Genomic DNA, 23,720 nt, shown 5'->3' with positions numbered 1-23,720 from the left:
GTGTTGCAGGAGTCATACACTGATGACAAGCCAGATACATTCATGACAGACCAGGTGGATTTGTGTAAAAATTTCCTGAAAGAACTATGAATAAATACAGTGTCCTAATATATTTAATTATTAACCCATCTGATTAAAAAAAATAAACTGCAGAATATTAAAAAAATAACCCTCAACTACTACTCTACTTTATATCCCATCACACATAAGGAGAGTTTGTCTATGCTCCCCTAGAAGATATCAACAACGCTGCACTGGTACCGACAGAAACTAGCTAGAATTTGTCCAAAAACTTCCAAATGTTCTGCTGGCTTCTTTCCTGGGGTATGAAGAACCAGCTGGGGAATTTACAAAGGGGCTGAGTTAGGGATAAAGGAATTAAAGAAACTGTCCTCCCGTTCCACTTCCAATCCTCTGCGAAACGAGAGCATCTAGAGTTAAAATTATTTATGTTTTCTCTCAATTTGTAGCTCTCTGATACATTCATAGAAGTAGATCAAACATTGTACTGTGGATTAGAACATCATTTTTTTCAACTTTCTTTCTAAATAACAAAAATATTCAGAACATCCTATTTACTGATATAATGCACACAAGTATCTTATACTCTCCTTACACTTTTGCACATGCGTGTATGTATACACAGGTTCAGTGAAATATGAAAAGACTCAGGAAAATTATGATGGCTGTTTTGTAAAATGCAATTAGGTATACCCACTTTTTTCATCTCTCATTAAGAATTCAACTCTTGCCATTCCAAATTCTTATTTTACTGCTCCGGTTTCAGAAAAGAATGATAAGGAGGAAGACTTCATCTCTACTCTAGGAAAATATAAAAAAAATATATAGGGAAAAAAAGCAGAGCAGGACTGCAAGCTGAGAAAGATTCATATTTTTATTAAATGCTTTTTTTTTTTTTTTTTTTTTTTTTTTAATAGTTTTACTTCTCTGCCAATGTAGCAAGAGGAAGGCTTCAGTGATGCAGGGAATCATGTCCCTGTGATGTGCAAACCCCAAATGACAACCCACAAAGGCTACGTCAAAGGCTCCTGAGCACACCAAACAGCAGTCCTACAAGCTGTGTGCTATGCAATAAGGTAGTGGCTTCCAATAGGAAGAGCAGCAAGGTCAAAGAACAGAAAGAGAGATCTGTATTACACACAAGTAGCAGAACTTTGCTTGCCCCATGCCTGAAAGCATGGTGGGAACTTGGTTGTTGCTCTATTTTCTCAAAGCCAGGACCGAAACGTGGCTGTTACTGCTCTTGAATTATAGTGGCTCCCAATATAACAGCACTCACTGGCAAGTGTTTCACTGTGGGACCTCGCGGAGAACGATGGAAGAACATTTTGTTCCCTCAGCATTACCTCATGCTGCTTTTGTACAAGTATGCCTCAATTTCTAATTCCTGTGCTCTTAAAAAGTTCTGGAGCCACTTGCTGGAGTAGATTCACACCTCAGGACACAGCAATCATGTCAGAGCTAAGCTGAGCGGCTGCCATTTGAGGAGAGGTGACAAATTGCTACAGCTAAAACCAGTGCCAAGCTGCAGTCTGGGCTACAAGGGTTAGTTAGTACACCCTTCTTGCAAATACCCCTCCATCATCCCCTTGGAGCTACACGTTTGAGTACCTTGAGTGGAGAGCAGTGAACCCATTCCAAAATGCCCCGCTCTGCACAGCGGTGTGGGAACACCGCCCTCCTTGGCCGGACCTCCAGTACCTCTAACAGCGCTTGTGAAGATTTTAACCATTGTATTTCTACCTTTAAGGTGGCTTATTCTTGCCTCTCAGTTTTTCCATTAACAGGAAGGCAGGCATGATCTCCGAGCCTGGGGCTTAATTTGCTGCCATCGTGTAGCAAACACCTGCTCCTTCCATCACGATTTTGAGAGAGCGATTTTCCAGAGGAAAAAACAAGTTTGCACGACGTCTGTTAGACACACCCTGTTCCAGGAAAAACACTGAAATAAAGTATAAAGAATCTTAATTCTACTTGTACCAGAAACAAGAAGAAAAAATGACTTGACGGTTTCCTGAATGGTCCTGAAGTAAGCACTCTGCAGTCTCACCAACTGCTGTAAGATCACTGTTATGAATACCCTTGGATATATACACCACTGATACCGTTGTCTGTCTGCAATGTGCCCCACAAAGACCATGTCCCTGTGCCCTTACAGAGATCCCAAGAAGCAAAAGTGGGCATTCCTGCTCCCCCTCACCTCATGCCATAGCAGTGTGCACGTTTCCAGCACTGAAAGAAATTCGTGGTCGCTCCTGTGCTGTTTACTTGGGAAGCACGAGGATACTTGAGACACCACATCTGGCACTTCTGATCGAAAATCTCTCATTCGAGTGTAACGGGATGCACACTCTTTGGTATTGTGCAAGCATTTGAAGAAAAATTACAGTTGAACAGTTAATTTCCTACATGTCTATCTTTTCAAAGGAAACATGGGATCAAGCTGTGAAGACAAGGAACCTGGCAATGGAAATTCGGTGCAGTCATCTGCAAAAGATTGTGCAAGCTGCAACATCTCAACAGAGCAAAGAGACAGACCTACTTTTAATGCACGGACTTTACCAGCTATTATACATATTCTTATGTCCTTAGTGAGCACACAGGCAGCGTTTTTTGAAATTGCTGCCGATACATACGCCTTATTTTGATATTTTACAAACCTATAGTTTTACTTCTCCCTCGTCACAAGCATAATATTAGTTAGAGCAAAGGCTACGTATCATAAAAAACGTTTTAAAGGCTAGAAATTGGAAAAACCTGTGCATTAAAAATGTGCAAAAAGAAGATAAATATCCTGAATCTGAGCTCCTAAATATTCAAGCAGCTCTTGAAAGTCTTGAACTGAAGATACAGTGATTAAAACAATGCTAACCTTGGTTAGCAATTAAATAATCACATCACCCTTCAGTCTCAAAACGCAGACACCAGTAAGTAGCTGACATCTCACTTCAACATTTTACAGCTGCTCTACAGCAAAGACTTGAGACATTTGAATGCATGCATGCATCTTATTTTCCCAGGATTTCAAAGTCCACATCCAGGCTGCTGCTCAGCCATTATAAATGAGTAATTCAAGTAGGGCATGACTGCTTCTTGTATTAACTTGATAAAGATGTTTCACTTGAAGTGCATCAACAGTTGTGTTAAGTCATCCCTTTCACAGGATTATACTTATTTTGTGCTGTGTTACCAGGGAAAAAAGCAAAACTATTTTGTTGCCTTCAAAAGTCCTTATACTAAAAATAATCGGTGTTATGAAGATCACTATGTTACTATTATTACACTTGCTTCAAAACTCCAAAATGCAATCAAATATTCCCTAATATTTTTAATTAAAAATAGTTTTATCAAATAACTGCACTCTGCACTGAATTTTTATTTCATTAAAAATGTAAATGACCACTGATATGGGCATTTTAAACTACACACATCTATTTTCTGAAAATCCAGTTATACTGACGACCATTCCTTATCTGGCAAGTTTTCCAAAAGTTGGTTTAAAGGCACTGATACAATAGGTCAGATCTTTTTAAATAGAAATACATTTTAATACAGGAGATTAACTTTATTTTACTACAACAGATTAATTAAAATACAAATTTAATACAATAGATTTTTAATAGACTATTTTTAAGCTCATCCTTTAATAATGAGTCTATTATCAAACACCATTACACTATAATTTCCATGTCTGAATAATTTTAATCCAGGGCTTGGGCTAAAATATATTTTGAATACTATAATGACATATTAAACATCTTTTGTTTTCTTCTGTGAATTTTCAGTACACAACCTAGAGAGATTTACTAAATACTGAATTCCCTTTCTTATCTCAGCAGGGACATTGTAATAAAACTCAAAATTAGAGGGAGAAGAATTCACATTCTCTTCTATGAGTTTCTATTTCCACTTAACAGATAACCAAACATCAACATAGTTACACTGAATATCAAAAATATTGTGCATATAAAATTGCTAAGCCCAGTGAGGACAAAATATCCAGTTTACTTGAAAGATGATTAATTATGTCTGATTAGAATTACCCTCTATGCAATGGACATTCACAGAACTGAAAAGAATACTATCCAGAGATCATGATCATATCACATGCACTCAATAACCCCACTCGCTGAGAGAATCACAGACTCGTCAAGGTTGGAAAAGCCCTTCAAGATTACCTGGTCCAACCATCCCCCTGCCACCAATGTCACCACTGAACCATGTCCCCAAGCACCGCATCCAACCTCTCCTTGAACACCCCCAGGGACGGTGCCTCCACCACCTCCCATCCCAATGCCTGACCAGAGATTGTATTTAATGCTTCACCTGATTTGCTCATACCTTCTCCTCCATTTTTCCAATTAAAATTGTTTCTTCTTTCAAAACTTGCATTATTTTTTCCATTTTGAAAAGCAAAACAAAACTACGATAGGCAATTCCAATGCTACGCTTCCCACTGTATTTAAGAAACAGTTCTATATGGTTCAACTGGTTCTGTCAAAGAAATAAAAATTAAAAAAATAAAGCACTAGTGGGAGCAGGGATGGGGGGTAGGGTGAGAAGAGACAGTCAGCCTCTGATTTATTCAGGTTATTACTCTAACATTAATTTTCAGGATTACACGTTATTTTCATTGTGGGTTTGAATCTCTCTCTTAGGACATGGTCACTTCCCCCGCTCTGGTGTGACAGTTCTCAACACCAGAATTCAGAAAGCTGTGGCTCAAACTGGGATGGGTCTGACCCCTTTCATGTCCATCTTCCCACGTGCAGCGGGCTGTTATTCCAAGATTTCTGGACATAAGGCAGCCAAGTCAAAGCTACTTCTGCAGCTTGGCACCAATCCCAGGCAAATGGCCCACGAAGCTGTACAGTGACAGATGATGCACAGAGGCTAAAAGTGGAAGAGCTGACAGATGCGGGCAGGCTCTTAGTGGGACGACTCAGAGCTGACACAGTTGTTCGGGACTCCCCATCCTTTCGGTTCCCATTGTTAGGGCACCCGTTCCTCTGCCCACGCGCTGCGGTGCATAACCAGGCCATGTTCTCATTAAGATAGCACAGCCCCCGGATGATTTGCTCTTCTGTTTGTAGATGCAATGAAGCAATTTTATAAAACTCATGGGGAAAATCAGTGCTGTTTTTTTTTTTTTCTTTCTTTCAGATCTATTTACTTCATCTTGAAAAGACATCAGCAATTACGAACACACTTAGGAAAAGCAGACTGCGACGATTTGCTGTGCTGTAAGTGGAGCTCAGTATCAACAATTAGCAGCAGAAGAATGAATGGGAACTCCGGACTCAGCAAATTACTTTTCTCTGGCAAATGTTTCTACACCTTCGCTGAACCAGCTGCAAGATTAGGGCAACCCCTAGAATTTTCTCATTCAGATAACAAATTCAGAAAACGAATCGTTTCCCTTTTTCACCATGACAGTTCCTCTAATTAAAAATGTATATTAGATTATAATCAAGAATTAAAAATACTTGATTTTAATTGAACTATATCCACTATAATGTTATCACTGCATTTCTCAAATAGGTTTAGATCCCCATGTAGTACTGAGAATGTCAAGCTGCCTCAGAGGGGGATTTTTAATCAAATGGACTGTAAACTTAGCAGTTACTAAACATGCAGTATTGTGTCGAAGTTGCACTACTTAGAAATCTGTTATATGGAAGTATTCGTAGTTAAATGCTTTCATTACATGTATGTAGGGTAAATTGAGATATTGAATTGAAATAAAAAGTTGCACGATGGACTATTTTCCTTGTATTAATTTCAAGTATTTCTGCCACCGTAGACAACAAGCACATACACAGGTAGCTTGCACTCATTAGTTCTGTTTCAGTGCTACCAGAGGTAACAGGAAAACGAAGTCAGCTCATACAGCACAGAAGTGATTAAAGGTTGGAAGTGGCTAATGGTTTCTGCAGTACTCATTTCTACATGGTTTGCAGACTTTTGATAAAAATAAATGTTGATTTTCAGAAGCTTCATAGCACATGACGGAAATTAAGCTTATTTAATGCAACCCGGAGACCTTAAAACTAATCTGTTCAAAATAATTTTCAATTCGGTAAACTGTAGCAATGTGGCTTAGCTCATCACTGGGGTTATCTAGTTGAATTAAAAAATCAATTTACTCCTAAGACTTTAACTTATTTTGCCTAATCCTGGCCATGAACTGCTTCTTTCTACATAAAGTTAACTGTTCAGCCAAGTGATAATGGCACAACTTTATACTGTGACTGCAAATGGCTATTTGCAGCATCGTGAAAATGAATTCCTGAAATGCAGGACAGTAATGTTTGGGTGAGAGACGAAAATGGTGAATAGTCACTCTGCATATTTAAGACCACATCCCAAAACATGTAAGTGAGAATATTGGTACGTTTATGTGTATTGTAATTGGAACATGCAACTTTGAAATGGAATGGGTCATCTGTAGTTTTGTTTTTGTTGGTGCTGGGTTTTGTTTTTTTGTTTGGCTGTTGTTTGTTTTAACCTACTGCAGAGCTGAAAATTGCTGGGAAAAAATTATCTAGAAACAAATATGTATTGAGATCACACTTTAAATATAAAGTAGCCAAGCCAAGAGAGTAATCACAATTCCTGCATTTAAAATAATGGAAATACTGCTGTTTTTCATCAAATATGCTACATTTCTGTTCAGTACTATGTTATTTAATCAATTGTTATTAAAATTTGGAAAAACAGAAACTGAGTTGTTCAAATTGCATTTATATTTTATTACCAAAGTCTACTGTTTTTCAGTTATATCTATTTATCATTTTGTTACAAAAATTAGCCATGTTATATGAGCCATTTACATCACAAAAGTGGTAGTGAGAGCAATATAATTCAATTATAAAAGCTGGAAACGGTTTAAACACCATTTGAAAGTAAACAGTTACAGTCCCTTATGCCCACGTCTGGGAAGCATCCAAATGGAAGTTAAAGATCCCATGGCATTTTTTCAAAATGAGTAGGAGCTATCCCAATATGTTGGCCAACATATATTTTCTCAATTAAAAACAGATTTCAGTGTCCAAAGCTATGTGTCAGCAATTGCTGAGAGCATATGCCTGTCACATTTCCAGAAATCTCTGCACCATCAGTAAGTATCTAGTCGCCTTGCTGAATAATGCTTTTCCAGATGCCCCAAGTGGAAAAGGTGAATGTATTTTCCTAAGTATATGGAGGTCAGAAACATTATCCTAAACATTTTTGGAAATAGAAGTTATCATTTGAACCCACTTTGTTTTTTTTTTTCATACCCAAAATGTTAAATATGACTTTGGTGGCCATATGAAACACTCTGATAGCCTGCATACTTGGATTCTGCCAGATTGGGAAGAAATCTTGTGGGGCACACACGCATGCACATGAAGAAACGTTGCAGGGATACCCTATCTGCCACTCTCTAACTTTGGCACATTTAATGAGTTACAGGGTTAAAAAAAGATTAACACTTAGTTTTTGAGTTCGTTTTACAGTACTTTCTAGGTTATTTTCTGGTTAAAGAGAAGGTAGGAAGACTTCCCTTCTGTGCTTTTAAGCATGCATAGTCCATATAAGCCACAACTCAGGAGTTCATTTCAGCAGTTGTCAATACTGAAGCACAAACTCCTATCCTGGGAACTATAAGATCAACTCCATTACCTACAGGCAGAAGGCTGCTATCCAGAGTCAAAAGCAAAGAGAAAGTCAAGCAAGGCATTTCTAAAGAAAAAGGTGTAAACACAACAGAGGATCAGACTTTCCAATTCCCTTGCTCACAGACGTCATAGTGCAAAGTCTCAGACTCCTACTATTTGGGGTTGAGTCCACATCATTGTCCAAATTCTGATATCATATTGCCAGGTTACCAAACACTTAACCAATACTATTAAGAAAAGGAAATGGGACAAAGGCAAAAGCACTCCTTTGGCTAAAGCTTTTACTCTGTTGACTTTCACAACACAGCTGAACAGCACGACTTGAAGTCAGCCGTGCTTCGAAATAAAATAGAACTTAACCACGCGGGCTGACTTCCTAACAACTGAGAGGACAGCGTGTAGCTCTTTTTAAAAAAAATAATAAAAAAAGATTGTTTTTCCAGTATCATTTTACAAATTTCAGAATCCTACTCAGTCACAATTTCAGAAGCCAAGGGGGCATCTATTGCTGAAGGATTTATGGCACGTTGAGAAAAGGAGAATGCAAACATAGCGCAGGGAGATGAAAACAGCCCTTCCACAAAGAAGATGTGCACAATTCCTTGATGGAACGTTGAACAAGCTGCACAATTGCATTTCTATAACCAAAACTTACTACCAGTTGCTGGAGTTATGCAATCCCCTGGAAATAATGTTAATCTAGTTAGTGCACAATAGTATGTCCCTCCCTGATGCTCCTCTCATGGCCAAGAAATTTTTAACTGGAGCCAGTAGAGTAACAGCCTGTGCTTCTTCCTTCCCCCTTAGAAACAGCAGTAAGCTTGGGAGCTTTGCAAGGCAGCAGCTAAAGGGGGATTTAGGTCTGGAAAACATCTGATAATTAACCTGTACACAATATATTGGGCTGTGGGGGTAATGGGGAAGGCCAGGGCACACACAAACTGGTAAATGCACTTAAGCATAGGATTTTACTTTTACAGAGAAGTTTTAGTTAAAACTTACATTTTCCACTGTGATTATCCTGCTCTTCCCCACATGCCCTCCCTCCTAAACCACCCAGTACCACCATCTGCTGCCTCCCGCTTGAACTTGTGTTATTTGGTATGTTATGATGTCTCGTTTTCAGGGGAAAAACCTTTACATTGTAAATTTTGTTGTACCTTCAATGAGGAAGCTGTGAAAGGAAAAACTGATTCACATGAGAGAAACCAGCCTCTTTGCCACAAACACCCATCACCATTACACAGAAGCTTTTAACATGAACAAAACCTTGTCTAGAGGTGAGCATCTTAATTCCAGCCCTATACAATTTCTAAAACACTACCTTTGTATCACATTAATTTAGAAAATAAAACCCATCCTTCCTCATTAGGAAAAAAAAAAAAATAATCTTGCTCTTTGTCAACAAAACGTCAGACATTTTGTTTAGGATGATCAACTAATCTCAACATTAAGATAGAGAGATTGCACTACCACAAAATACTTCTGCCCACAAACTCAGAAATCTTTTAAATTTACCCTCTGAGGCTGAGGCAGTTGAAATGCAATTTTTTAATCTGACTTTGAAAACTACACTAGTAGCTTACACTATTAGCATTCATATTTTCCAAGGCCAAATATGTGAATAAGCCAGATTTTTGGAGTAATTAAGACAATATAAATGCTGTTTGCTGCAAGAGCACAGATCTCGAAAGACCGGAGTCCTGGCAACTATCATAACCCTTTTGAAATCGTTCATATTAAGATTAAAGATCACTTTGTTCCTCTATTCCCACAACTAGTTGGTATGGTAAAAAGATCAGTCCCCTAGTTTTATATGTAACATCTTTAACATTTGCTCTCCTTTCTGTGCATGTGATTAAATGTAACATTTTGAAATCCCAAAGTTCTGAGAAAAACATAAATCCTTGTCCACAGCTGCTGTTTGACTCTGGAAACACATGCATTTTCTTTTCAAGCATCTACCATCAAAAAATCCCAAGGGATTTGAACTGGGGAACACCTGCATCTCTTCATTTAGTTCCAATAACAGAGTCTAAACTTCAAAATTACAAAAATAGATGCTATGTTCAGCTGCAGTTACATTCTGCCCCTAATTCCCGTGAACAAAAATGCTAAGAGCATGAAATCATTCAGGCAAGCTCTGTCATCGAGAGGATAAGATTTTTTGCACCAGAAGCCCAGTGGGAACTTGATAGAAAACTGGCAACAATTACAGATAAAGTACATAGTGAAATCCTCAGGGAGAGAAAAGGAAATGTAATAAGATAGATGGGTATAATTTTTACACATTTATGCCCAAACCACAAATGTGAATTGTCTTTAATTACTACAATATATCCAGCATTCTTACTCATTCATTGTGTCAACTTGCTCCAAAATACTTCAAAATTAGTTTAGAAATACTCTTCTACAAGTTTTCTCTGTTTTCTAGTACAAGCATTCCTTTGAATTGGAACGGAAAACTTAAAAAAAAATAAATAAATAAAAAAAATCATTGTTCTACCTTTAAAATCCAGACTCTGCAGTATCCCCAGTCTAAGCGGTCAAAATTTAATTAATAAAAAGATGTTAATGATAGATTTTGTTCTGTTTTTAACCATAAGAAATGGGAAGTTGGAGGCATAGATAGCTGTTCGAATGTGTGTTTTTTTTTTTGTTTTTTTTTTTTTTTTTAGAAGTATATAACAACTGTTACCTCCTTTCAAATAAGCTCTAGCAAATAAAATCATCCAGTTTATGATGGGGAAAAATATAATGTTCCTGCTGGTACAACATTTGCAACACTTTTTTTTTTTTTTTTTTTTTTCTTCATGTTTGTGGCTATATCTTAATCATTTAAAAATATAAAAATATTTTCACTGCACAAAAATATTGTTCCTTTGGTGGGGGGGTGGATTGGAGGGAATGAAGCAATTCTCATCTAAACTCACAAAAAAGTTACAGGGGAGAAAATAATCCAAAAATCTTTGGAAGCTTAAGAAAAATAACACTTAAAATAAGCAATAAACTTCTTCTGAGCTATTTGCTCTACACTTTTAGTGGAGCTTTCGCACTAACTCGAGAAGCTTTCTTTCCCTCTTACTTCCATCCATGGGGTTCATCAATTTACCATACGTGAGCATGATGTTAATACAGGTACTTTTATTTACTTCCTTATTTCGAAATACTGCTGAATGTTTAAGTGGATCTCAAAGAAAACTTTATTAATTTCATTTTTAATTTCATTTCCTCCTGATATATGTAATAAAGCTCTCCATATACTGGCTATGCATGCACTCACAATTATTCAATATGGCAAACCAAATAGAGCTTAATCAGCTCACCTCATCTATTCAACAGCTGCCCATAATTAAATACTAACACCCACATTCATTTTGCAATCTCTCTATTTCTCTCAAAGGCCAGGTGAAATAAACAAGGTCTGCAGCTTGCTCTGCGGGTTAATAAATCCAAGGTTATTTTAGAGAAGCAGTAAGACGACTTTCCCAAACCTGGGGCTCGTGTAATCATCTCCGCTCTCTCACATATTGCATATGCTGCAGTTCAGATAAAGACTGGGGATCACATCCACTCATTTTTACAGCTATGCACACAGATTCCTGGAGTGGTTTTTCATACAACAAATATATCCAAAAGGACAAGGACCAGCACGCAGACTTGTAATTAAGGACTGAACAGAATTGTATTTATTTCCTGTGTCCCTAAATACTTCCTCTAACATAGGTTTATCAGTTCTCGGTTGTGCTAATGCTACTTGGTGCAGCAAACAATAAAATATTGTTACTGAATAATCACCTGTATATGCATCTGTTATACATAATTTCTACTTTTCCTGTAGGTGCTATATATAGTGCACTTCATATACCCAAAAAATGTTACCTTTTTTGGGTAACATTTTATAAAGACATTTTTTCTCTTTCCTGGTTATACCCTATGCAGCATGCTACTGCAAGAATCGTAACGTTTTTCTCTCCCTCTCAGTAGCCAACAAGAAATAAAATACATGTGTAAAATGCTTTATCACTCCAATTCTAAATACACTGCTTTATACGCATCTTTGCAGGGCCACCTGCAGACAAGAGGTAAAAGGAAGCTACCCATCAGTCTGGGTCATTCTGGATCAATGGATTCAAGTGGTACAATGCAGTAGCTGGTTGCAACAAGAGGAGATAAGATCCCCTACCTGTTCTCCAGGTAAACTCCAGGTAAACTGGCCCTGAATTATTCAGGGAATGCATGTCATCCATGTGCACTGCCTCCTCCCTGGTACTTTATACCCAAACAACTGCTTTGGTTTTAATCCCAGTTGTTTTCCATTCAATTTTACAGATGCATAAGGAATTCATTAGTTACTCTTCCTTCACTTAATTTTTATATAAGCAAAATTTGAAAAAAAGCAAAACAAAAACACTTGGACAGATATGGTGTTGTATTCCAAGATTCTTCCACAAACTCTTTATTTTGTGGTCCTATTGTTTGCTAGAGTACCCAGAAGTTCCTCTGCAATTACTGTTTTTTTTTCTTGTTTTTTTTTTTCCCACTGAAACTTTCTGGGTTTTACCCAGCAAAGCATATTACATTATCCTGTTCTTAATGGAGGTGGCTCATTTGCAGCTCTAAAGCTTTGTATAGTTCCAATATACCCACTTCTCCCTACTGCACAGCATGACCAGCAGCTTCACTGACATCATGTTTGCCAGGTTTTCTGAATCCCTCTATATGGTACTGAGTTTACCTGAGTGCCAGGTGACATCTGAGTCCATCCCGCCAAACTCCTCCTTAGCTCTTTCAGAAGCCACATGTGTCGTGAGTGTAGCAGCTAAACGTCTCTTTCTGTGTAGCCAGCCACACAGCCCTATCTCTAGCAATCTGATAGTACAGAACAACACTAAATAATTATTCTTATCTTGCATGCATAGCTTTTTTTTTATTATTATTCTTTGTGCAAGCAGGTTGCACTATTCTCTTTGCTCTCCTTTGCAGTCTAAACTTCTATTCCAGACCATCATATCTAACATTATTTGGATAAATGGCTCAAATAGCACAACTTCAGTACTGCCACATCATCTCCTGTAATACAGCTTTATTCCCCTGTGGCATAAGTTGAATTTGCTGTCAAATTATCCAGTATAACTTTAGTTCCCAGAAGTGACTGCAACTGACAGCAAAAGCATTTTTATGCTCTCAAATCATTTCATGTTTTCCTCTCCACGTAGTTTTCATAGTCTTTATGGAAAAGATATACATGTCTCCTGTGTTGAATGGCCTCAGTTCCTTCAGCAAGTATTTGAAAGCAAAGGCTTTAATCAACTCCCTAATCCTTCGTATTGAACCTGAGATAATTTAAACACAACTCCTTTAAATTTACTTTAATTTAAAACAACCATTATTTGCAGTACACCATTCTCCACATTTACCAGGACCAAAGCTTTAAAAATCCGTCACCAGTGAGGTGGTGCAGTAAAATTAAAACTTTCTGCATTTAAAAACAGGTCTCCATTCATCTGCAGAATAGGTACCACAGACATTTGTCTATTAGGAACCAATTTTTGCTATGTTATTAGCTGGCCTCTAGAAGTCCCTGCATACAACTCTGAACCACACTTCATTTGTTGGTATTTTAATTCTCTTAGGCATTGTCTGTCACAAACTATCAAATCTGCTCTACAAGCTAACTAGACAATACATTAAGCTGATGAACTACAATATATGCATTAACCAAGACCAGTAAAAATTACCATTATTCTATAATACAGGTGTTTGGTTTTTTAAAAAACATATTTTAAGAACATATTCTCAAAAAAGGCAGAAAATGCAATAACAAATAACAGTAATTATTATTATTATTATGAACATTTAAAAGTTACTTAAGTGAGACAGCAGAATCCACCAGATTTTCATCATTTTCTTTCCTCAAAAAAGAATCTGAATAATTTGGAGACTCTTGAATCATCAATTACTTTTAGGCAATGTTTTAGTGGCAAGAACTTAAGGTAATTGTTAAAAAAAACAGTGTCATAAATATTTCCAATATGATACTTTCCAAGAAACATACGAGCACTGTTACTGAGAAAATAACCTAAAAACTGCTAGAGTGCACAGTGCTTACTAATATTTTCTTTGCATAAGAAAAGAAAATTTTGCTTATATATGCGCACAGAAGTTACGAAGATGGTAATAAATTCACCCTGGCTTTCCAGACTAATGACATTCAACCATTTCATTTTTTTCATTTTTAATGGAAAAGAAAAAAAAAAAAAAAAGCATACTTTTAAACTGTTTTTGTGTTTGATAATACTGGGGTCAATTGATTCTTTTGCTTTCCTTTAATTAGATTATTGTTTGTTTGTTTTTTTTCCTTTTTTTTTTCATCCCATCCTTAGCAGAGAAACATGACAAACCTTTTAATGAGATTTGCCAAATGCAACATACTGACAGCAAAACCTAGATCTATGTGTATTTCACAAGCTATATTACAGTTATTTTAACCTAGACAGATGTCAAATTGTCTGTTTTGCTTGAGACAGAACAATGTTATGTTTAAAGCCTAGAGAAATCATAAGAATGTTAGATAAGATTATTTATGCCCACAAAGTCGACATCTTTATCCAACCAGATCTCTGGAAAATACTAACTTGTTTCTCATTTATATATCCACTACAACACCAAATTTAACAGTCAAATGTATACTCACAAGCATCTTAAAAATCACCTTCTTATTATTAATTTTTATGATAAATGAGTTCTTCATTAAATTCTAAATTATCCTGCAAATTTATGTGAATCAATTTCAATGCATTATGTCAACTTCCATATGAGAAGCTCAAATTATTAGAGGAAAGAAAGAATAAAGCATTTTCAACATTAATCCTGCCCAAAAAAATAAAAACGATTACAAAAGGTCCTGCATAATTTATTTAAAAGGCAACCAAAGTCAGTGAAGCATTTCTTACTGAAGAGGACATAGATCAAAATGCTGCTATAAGTTTTTGTCTCATAGTGAGCTGAAGTTATTATGTGTGCGGTATGTGAAAAAGATACTTTGGCATTTGGCACACTTTATATCAAGCCCCTCTTTTGAAAATTACATTGGATAGGAAAATGTAATGCGATACCAGCTTAACAAGAGTTTTGCACTTACCAGAATTATGGCAGTAGTCCATATACTGTGGAATTTGGATTGTAAAGGCTACCAAATCTGGAGCTAGGAGAGATTCTGGCTTTCTACTCTCATTCAGCCATTTACTGCTGTGTAAGTCTCTGGTGTCAGAAGGCCCTTGAATTAAAGGAATCAGCTTCTCTTTTCCACCATCACCTAAGATAAAGATTAGAGTTCTTACAGCTTTTATTGTAATATGATAATTTTCCAACTTATAAACATTCATTAGTCCAAAGAGGGTATCTATTAGTGTTGTAAGTACAGAATTAAAAAAGGAAATAGAAAGATCAACCACTTATAAACTATTAAACAACTTCCTTAATGTTATCTTGTAAATGTCTTTACATCCAGGAGGATTTCATAACCGATTCTCTCTAAGATAGTAATTTCCATCCTAACTTTATAAAAAAAAGTATATTAAAATATCATCATGATCTCATCAATGAAGTTAAATATACTCCATTTTTAGTGTTCTTAACACTAGCTGCCAAATATATATATAAATATAATATATATAAAGATCATAGATACTGATTTGAAAAGTAGCTGTAAACTTTTAAAAAAAATGTTAGAGAAAATAAATGCATCATAAAACCCTCAAAAAATTCTCAGGTGAAATACTTGTACCATTTACAGAAAAGATTTACAGAAAAGGAGACATTAAAAAAAAAGAACACAACATTAAACTACTAAATTATGCAAAATGCAAATATCCTATGTAATATGCAAATGCAGTTCTACTCCAGTTTCTTCAGTGCTTTTAAATTCATTTTTATCTCAGAAGAAAAAAGTAAAATCTTTATATTTTTCATTCAGTGTCAACATTGGATACACTGAGTCCAGGCTGGATCATCCTCTGGCACATAATAATAATAATAATAATAATAATAATAATAATAATAATAATAATAATAATAATAATAATAATAATAATAATAATAATTTTTAAAAAGAATACAAAAACCCCTCTCTGATTCATAGGAACAATGAGTAAATTCTTGTTTCAGTAACTCTCCTTGTAAAAAGCAAGGCCAATTCTCCTATACAGGCAATAAAGTTTTACATGGTCCAGCTGCACATACCTGGGGCTTTGGCACAAATTTTTATTGATCCCACGGTCCCAGAGGCACATTTGACCAATGATGTGCTGCAGTACTTCAATTCAACATTCTGGATTGAGCCCTCAAGAGTTGGCAGGGGATTCTTAGATTTCACACCTAATAAAAGAAAACTGCAAATGTACTAGCCTGTTGAATTTAAATATTTTTATATTCCTTCACCAAGGCATTTAAACTTAATTATACTTTAATTATCTACCTTAGATGTTCTTATAGCATTTTTGTTGTGATTTGCAGTTTTTAACTGGAAGTGAGAGAACACTGTATACAGGTATTTTAAATACAAACAGTCATACATAAACTATATGTAGATACAGAGAGAAAAACACACAAGGCCACTTAGATACTGGAATCATAAATATGTATATATACACATACATACACTTTTGTTTTCAGTTTATAAGTGCCACCTCAACTATTCACTTTCATGTTTTTATTATGACCCTTTCATTTTGGGACTTTAAAATGACTAAGTGTTTTCAGCTTACATTTAGACAATAACATTTGACTTGGTAGCAACGTAAAAGCATTAAATCCATGCAGCTGAAGAGCACAGAAGGCCAACACGCTTGCCGTTTTTCGACGGAAACTAGAGTTCAAACCTTGCCTTAGGTCACAAGTGGAAATAAGTTCTGGTGGTCTTTGCTCAGCCCCTGTTTGTGCACACCAGAAAACTACCACACGCTTTGGAACAAACCACTGCATTGGCAGGCACTTCTGAAGAGCTGCCTAGAACTGCAGCAGCAGGGGATGTTACAAGTCAGGACTGAGATATGTTGGCAGCAATCTAGAGGGCAGCTTACAAAACAGCCCTGTGCCATGTAGAGAGGAAGCCAGCCCTCCTATTCTGCACAGAGCTACCTATCGGAAAAAAAGAAATACATAAATTTACTCGCAAATGAGAAAGAAATAGTTTCAACACCTGTAAGTAGCATGAAAGGAAAAACGAACAGAAGTTACCACTTTTACTATTTTTTCCCCCATGCAGAAGTAACTGGGAATTTGGAATCAGTAAAAATTGGCAAGACCTTCTTAATTATGCAAGTATTAGCATAATTACGGAACCATCTCCTTACATATGTAACATGGATTTTGGAACAAATTCTATAATTATGCAAGGAAAGTATTACAGAATATCAGATAAAAATGAAAAAGCATTTTGATATGGATGTCAAGACAGTTACACACATTAAATAATATATTGTCTCAAGACTGAATCCATTAGTTTTTTACAATCTCTCAAAGACATCACCAAAATAACAACCTCAACCTTTCCCTAGTAAAGAAAAATTCCTAAAATTGGTAGGAAACAAAACAAAAAAAAAAATCAGGATTAAATCTAATAATTGGGCCTAATTTACTGTGCCTATTTCAGTTCCTAAAAATCAAAATTTATTTGGTAGTACACATAAAATCATTCAGTAACCAGACTTCTTGCTGGATATCTGTGCCATATATTTATGTTCTGGACATCAATTTTTTTAATGTAAGTTTTTTGTTCTGGAGAGACATTAAAATAAATTTTGAATAAAAAATACTTTCCAAGGTAGGAAGAGAAACAGCCTACAAAGGGACACACGCATAACAGACTGACACATGAAAGCTGGTTCTATACATACTTTCTTATAAAAATTTAACCTGTTTTCTGTGGTCAAGGTGTGTCCAGCCTTCTCCTAACTTATGATGCAGGAAGTTTTCAGGCTCAACAAATGCTCGCTGCAACCCATTTGTATGTCTGGCACTATTACACCCCACCAGCTTTCAGTCTAAAAGATAAGCCACCAGTTTTAGTCTCCTGAAAACACCCTCGTACACAATCTTGCCTGGGGCAAGCCACTTTTAAAGCTGAAAATCCCCTTTCATCTAAGGTTTTATATCAGAAATGATGCCTGAATTTGTCACAAGCAGGTAGTTGTCTCTAGGCATTTCCTAGTCTGGGCTTTACCTCCCCATACTTCCTACACTTCTGCAAACATAGTCCATTGTGTTGAAAAAAACAAATATTTGTTTTTTCCTGTCTTCTACCTATTCCAAAGCAAAGATAATAAAATATTGTTAGTAGCAGCCAAGAGTACACTAGAAGCAGAACAATTTGGAGTTCACGATCTGACCCTAATTTTTCAAGTCTTCACTAAACTGGAAGCTTCATGCTATATCCATCTCTCAACAGCTCTTCTTTGCCTCAAAATACAAGCTGAGATGTCTGATACATTCCTCTCAATTCACCACGGAAGATTAAATCCTTTTGAATCTAAGTATTTTCCAACATGAAGTCCGCTTCTAGATGAATTACCAGTGTGACAACCTGTAGGTACTAAGGCTAAAACTTCCCATGTTAGTTACATGCGTGACTGGAACTGTTTTAATATCACATCCAAGACCAGGAAAATGAGTTTCACGTGATTGTGCTACCTATTTGTCTCTGATCACTCCTATTCCCTTACCAAGTAACTTCTGGACTTGTTGAATTTTAGCAAGATACAGAAGAACAATTAGAGATGTTCTATAATCTTCATGAAAATCTGGGTGTGCATTTGCCCTGTTACCTAAACCATTAGCATATTCCCCAAAAACACAAAGCACAACTAAAACTATCCAGGGCATTTTCACCCAGCCAGCAGTTAGGGATAACGTCAGGAAGCTAGGAATGTCAAATGGCTTGGCCTTGAAGAAACCCCCAAACCCTCAATATGTGCTCATATAATTAACGATTATGTGATTAACGACTACACTTCAATGCACATGATGAAGAAGTAACTGAGCAGTAAGATACTCATTTTCAGAACACCTGTTAGAGGGATAGGATGAATACTTTCCCAGCAAATTTCAACTCTGAAAAGAACATGAAAAAGTATTGTGACATAGCAGTCACATCTCCCCTATTCTACATTGTTTTGACATCAATTTGCATCATCATCCTGTTCTGTTTTTACACCTGATAACCAGAGCATACCACAGTAATCTGGCTGAAGTTACAAGAAAAATTAATTCTGCTCAGGTTTCACAGCTCTGAGCTAAAGGATACTCAAAAAAAAAAAAAAAAAAAAAAAAAAAAAAAAACATCTACTGAATGCTAAAACCCTATGCAGAGCGTGCACTAAAGAATATGAAACTTCGGATGGCTACCTAGACTTTCATCATAAAGACAAAAATCCACCTGACCATACAGTGACTCCCCTTGCCAAGTTTCAAATCTCATTTTCAAAGCACAAAAAAAAAAAAAAAAAAGATATTTTTGGTGAACCATTCATAAAGAATAGGTTTAAAATAGGGAAACAGTGTATTTTCTTCAACCTCAGAAAATCTGGGGCAAACGATGAACTACCTTTCACAGAACTTGTCAAATTGGCAAGCTGTACCAAAGAGAAGTAGGAAGCCTTATTTCCTACCTATCTGGCCTCTGACCATCTGTAGTTTCCAACCTTCTGTGATTCTGTGAAGAACTGAAGGTAGAATTTCTAGGTTGGAAGAGACCTCAAGATCATCGAGTCCAACCTCTGACCTAACACTAACAATCCCCACTAAACCATTTCCCTAAGCTCTACATCTAAACGTCTGTTAAAGACTTCCAGGGATGGTGACTCCACCACTTCCCTGGGCAGCCTGTTCCAATGCCTCACAACCCTTTCGGTAAAGAAGTTCTTCCTAACATCTAACCTAAAACTCCCCTGGCGCAACTTAAGCCCATTCCCCCTCGTCCTGTCACCAGGCACGTGGGAGAACAGACCAACCCCCACCTCGCTACAGCCTCCCTTGAGGTACCTAAAAAGAGCGATAAGGTCACCCCTGAGCCTCCTCTTCTCCAGGCTGAACAAGCCCAGCTCCCTCAGCCGCTCCTCGTAGGACTTGTTCTCCAGGCCCCTCACCAGCTTCGTCGTCCTTCTCTGGACAAATATCCTCCTTTATTATCTCAATGATACTTTATTATCTCAATACTTTATTCCCAAATATCCTCCTTTATTATCTCTTCCATAATGACAATATCATTATACTCAAAGTCTCAACAATTGTATACACAGCTAAGATGTTCCTTAAATACTTTTTTTCAGAAAATAAACGCTTAAATGAGTGAAGACTAGGGATCCCCTCCCCTGTAGCATTTATAAACTTTCCAGAAGTCTTCTCAAAAAGTTGTTTCAGCAGGAACATGTTAATATTCCTTGATAAGAAATGCTCCAAGTATCTACCTTCATACTCAAATTTCATATAAACATTTCACATTTATTTTATTTATTTTTTAAACTAAGACATTGAGCATGAACTCAAAGAGGAACCAGGCAAACCAAACCTTATTGCAAGCAGTAACATTATCCAAATTCAGCTTCACAGAAGTTCCTGAAAATGAAGCATGAGAATGGCTTCTTTTTGAGGTGTACGACAACAGTGTAGAATCAGCTCTACTTGATTTTCTGGAACCACACTTTAAAAAGCAGCACCATGATTTACTTGAGTTTTCTGTTCAGTGTAATTAAATATTGGAGAACAGAGTAAGCATGTCTATTTTTCAGTGCATTTCACGTTTTCCTTAGTTCATTTATTATTTTCATCAGGAACACGATAAACAAAGACTTCATGGAGACAGGGAGATATGCATACTTGCCTCTACCAAATACAACCCCAGGCTACTTCCGAACAACAATGAAAATTTTCTACTTGTGTGACTTTTGTAATAGAAATATCTTGCCCACTGTAAAACTACTTGCAATAAAAGCCACCTTACCTTCCCAATATCTAACCAGGTTGGTACTTGGTGATCAAACATCATCTGCTGTAGCCAAATCAGAATACCTCACACACAGAAACACACCACCAAAGGCCTATAAAGCTCTTCTTTCCATGCTGCAGAACTCAAAAATCCACAGAAAGGTTTTCTAACTTAAAATCTAAAGATCCATTTCATTCTAGAAACATGTACAGAAGCATCACATCACAAGGAATGATCTCACACACTTTAAAAGCAGGTATTCACATCCCCTCCCCAGCTTTTTTGACATGAGCTTTGGGCCTCACTTCCCCAAACCCCTACCCCAAGTCCCTGCATTGGGTGACTTTCTATGGGCAAGATGGATGGGGAAAAAAAATACCTACAGACTGAACACAATTTTGTCTTTACAGATCAGCCCAGAACTTCTGTTGACAAAGCTGTCAATTCTGAGCAATAATTTAATTTAAGACCTGTTAAAAAAATTACCTAATTAGTGATTTTTACCAATGGCCTATATGTCTTTTACCAATCCATTTGTAATAAAAGGAATTTGCAATGATTGGAGGAAAACCAAGAGAAAGTCTTAAGTGATCAATAGAAAAGACAAAAAAAAAAAAAAAAAACCAGCAAAAGAGGTATGTTACTGATTCTTGGGACAAGAGTCAGGACCGTGTGCCCCCAAATCCCTGAAATATAATAAATAATTCTTTAGAAAGATCATAAAAGAGAGAACTGCAAAATATGAAATAGGAAATGAATAAGGCATGACTAAAACTTCTAGAAGCAGCTCCACATGAGTTCTCCCCATATTTAGGTTATGGCCTCAGAAGGAAAAACTGCAATATTTAAAGCATTAAGTACCAATAAACTATGGTTTGGCTACATGATATAGTAAAAGATTGTCACATACATGTCAAAATGATTTCAAACTGAGTAAAAAGATCAACCCATGAATAAAAGCAAATAACTATTAACCAAATGAAATAACATTTAGGCCTAGGTCTTTTACTGGAATCAAAAAAGTTTCAATTATTTTCACAGAAACTTAAATATAAGTTCACATGACTAATACAAAACAGCTAATAAATAAATTAAAGCATCGCAGAAACCTCACTTTTTCATGGAAGACACTCATCTGTGGTAAGTTCAGCCTCTGCTTCAGCAGTGCACTCAGTGAGGACTTCAGAAAATCTGTACTGAACTAGGTTAGAGATGGCTTTTGTGAGGAACTTGATGTTAAAAACAAATTTTGTTCCTTCCTGCCTGCAGTAAAAATGTAGCTGAAGCCATGAAGACCAGCTCTAGCTGGTGTCAGTGCTGCTTGTCATCTTCAAAGCATTAAGGGAACGTGGGCTTTCATGTTTTTCATTGCAGCAAGACAGCAGCAGCATGGGCATTTGAACATTTTATTTTATCTGCTTCCTTGAACAGAACACCAGAGAAGAAAACATTGGGTGTGCATTCTTGTTTTTGGGGTGTGTTTGTTTTTTTTAATTGGAATAAACAGAAAAAGAAATTTTCTACAATGCATAAGTCAGGTCACAAAAACTTTTTTATTATTATTATTTTGTGGGAAAACTATATATTTGTGATTAAAATTCCTCAAACATCTTTACTGTGTTCACAATTCCACTTTTTTAATTTGTCATCATAATCTGCAGACCACATTTTGCAGTCTCAGTGTACACACTCATAAAACTATTTTCTCTCTTCTTCGAAATACAGCAATTCAGACAGCTTATTTTAAGCAAGTGTCTGTGGACAGATCTATTTTTTTCCTAACTGAACTTTAATTGGCAATATTAGTGCTATTCTGATTAATATAATTATTTATTTTTTCATAACGGTGCCAATCAGTAGACGTACTGATATTCTAAGAAATTATTTTCTCCTCATGTCTCTCTAGAGTTAACAGGGATCAACAAGAGGAGTCTGATAGACTTGTTTCTAATGTCTGGTGATTTGGACAGCTTTTCTTCCGCCTGTGCTTCTGCCACAGTACCATATCTAAAAGAAACCTGTCCAAAAACATACAGATATTAGACTTTATGAAGTGTCTCCCTCACAAAATCACCTAGACACAGGCCCAAGTAAGCAAGATATCACACTTAAGCTCACACTACACAGCACGGACCTTCCCCAGAGATGGCACAGGCCTTAGGAAGCTCCCAGGGCTGCACAGGACAGAACACAATTTAGTAATGGAGATTAACATATTGCAAAAAATTGCTAAAGAACAACAGCATTTCACCTACAGGAGGAGTCACTGAAAACTGGCAAAACCCTGCTGCTGTATTCCAGTTTCAAGACTACACAATGGCCTTCATAGAGCTCCCTGCTTGCCTTAATCCATAAACTTTCCTGTTTTCCTAAAATCCTGCTTTAAAACTGAGACAGAAATAAGACACCTGTGATTCAAGGACTGAAAATCAACATTAGGGAGATCACAGAATATTGGGAATAACATGTTGAGGCATCCTAGGTCAGAAGTACCTCTGTATTGCTGATAATCTGCCTTAAGTCACATAAGGTAATTCCTTCATTTAGCTCATGGAAGAATTTAACAGCTATTAAAAGGAATAATAAATAATAATAATAATAAAAACTTTACTGACAATATATATCATAGGGCTGCAAAACTTTCCAGAACTCCCTTCACCCACCATGCATGCACCAGCCAGCAAACATTTGCAGACTTACCATGACCTATCAAGAGGACAACTACCATCCTGCAACATCCTCAGTTTAGGGTATAGAAATACAATTCATGCATAGCCTGACCTGCTGTTCCTTTTAATCTAAACTGAGAAGGAAAACTCTCTTCCAACTTTAAATATATAGCATGGCAAACAGCTCTAGATTCCCACTGTGAGAAGTTTAATTTCGGGCAAATGCCTCCTTAACCTTTTTATTCCTAACATTCAAGTAATTCAGGCATTGCCAACTATAAGCTAACTGAAGCAAGTATTTTAGGACGTGGTAACATGACACTGGACAGGACACAAGACTAAAGTGGCTTTAGTGGCACTGTTCCTGAGATTCTAACTAAAGGT

At 36.6% G+C, this 23,720-nt stretch overlaps 1 protein-coding gene across 4 annotated transcripts in view; it reads right to left on the bottom strand.

Moving 5' to 3' along the window:
* VPS13B (vacuolar protein sorting 13 homolog B) overlaps window positions 1–23,720 on the bottom strand; it is a 460,107-nt gene that overhangs the window by 302,271 nt on the left and 134,116 nt on the right. For all 4 annotated transcript variants that reach the window (XM_082753129.1, XM_082753131.1, XM_082753130.1 and 1 more), the window contains exons 18-19: window positions 15,927–16,061; window positions 14,827–15,000 (exon numbers count right to left, since the gene is read on the bottom strand). In XM_082753129.1, the coding sequence (XP_082609255.1) occupies window positions 14,827–15,000; window positions 15,927–16,061 (309 nt within the window). The remainder of the gene's footprint in view (window positions 1–14,826; window positions 15,001–15,926; window positions 16,062–23,720) is intronic.

The sequence above is a fragment of the Aythya marila genome (genome assembly GCF_965140915.1).
Source record: "Aythya marila genome assembly, chromosome: 2".
Lineage (NCBI taxonomy): Eukaryota > Metazoa > Chordata > Aves > Anseriformes > Anatidae > Aythya > Aythya marila.
The sequence above is the reverse complement of the archived record's forward strand: the minus strand, read 5'-3'. Positions and strand labels throughout refer to the sequence as shown.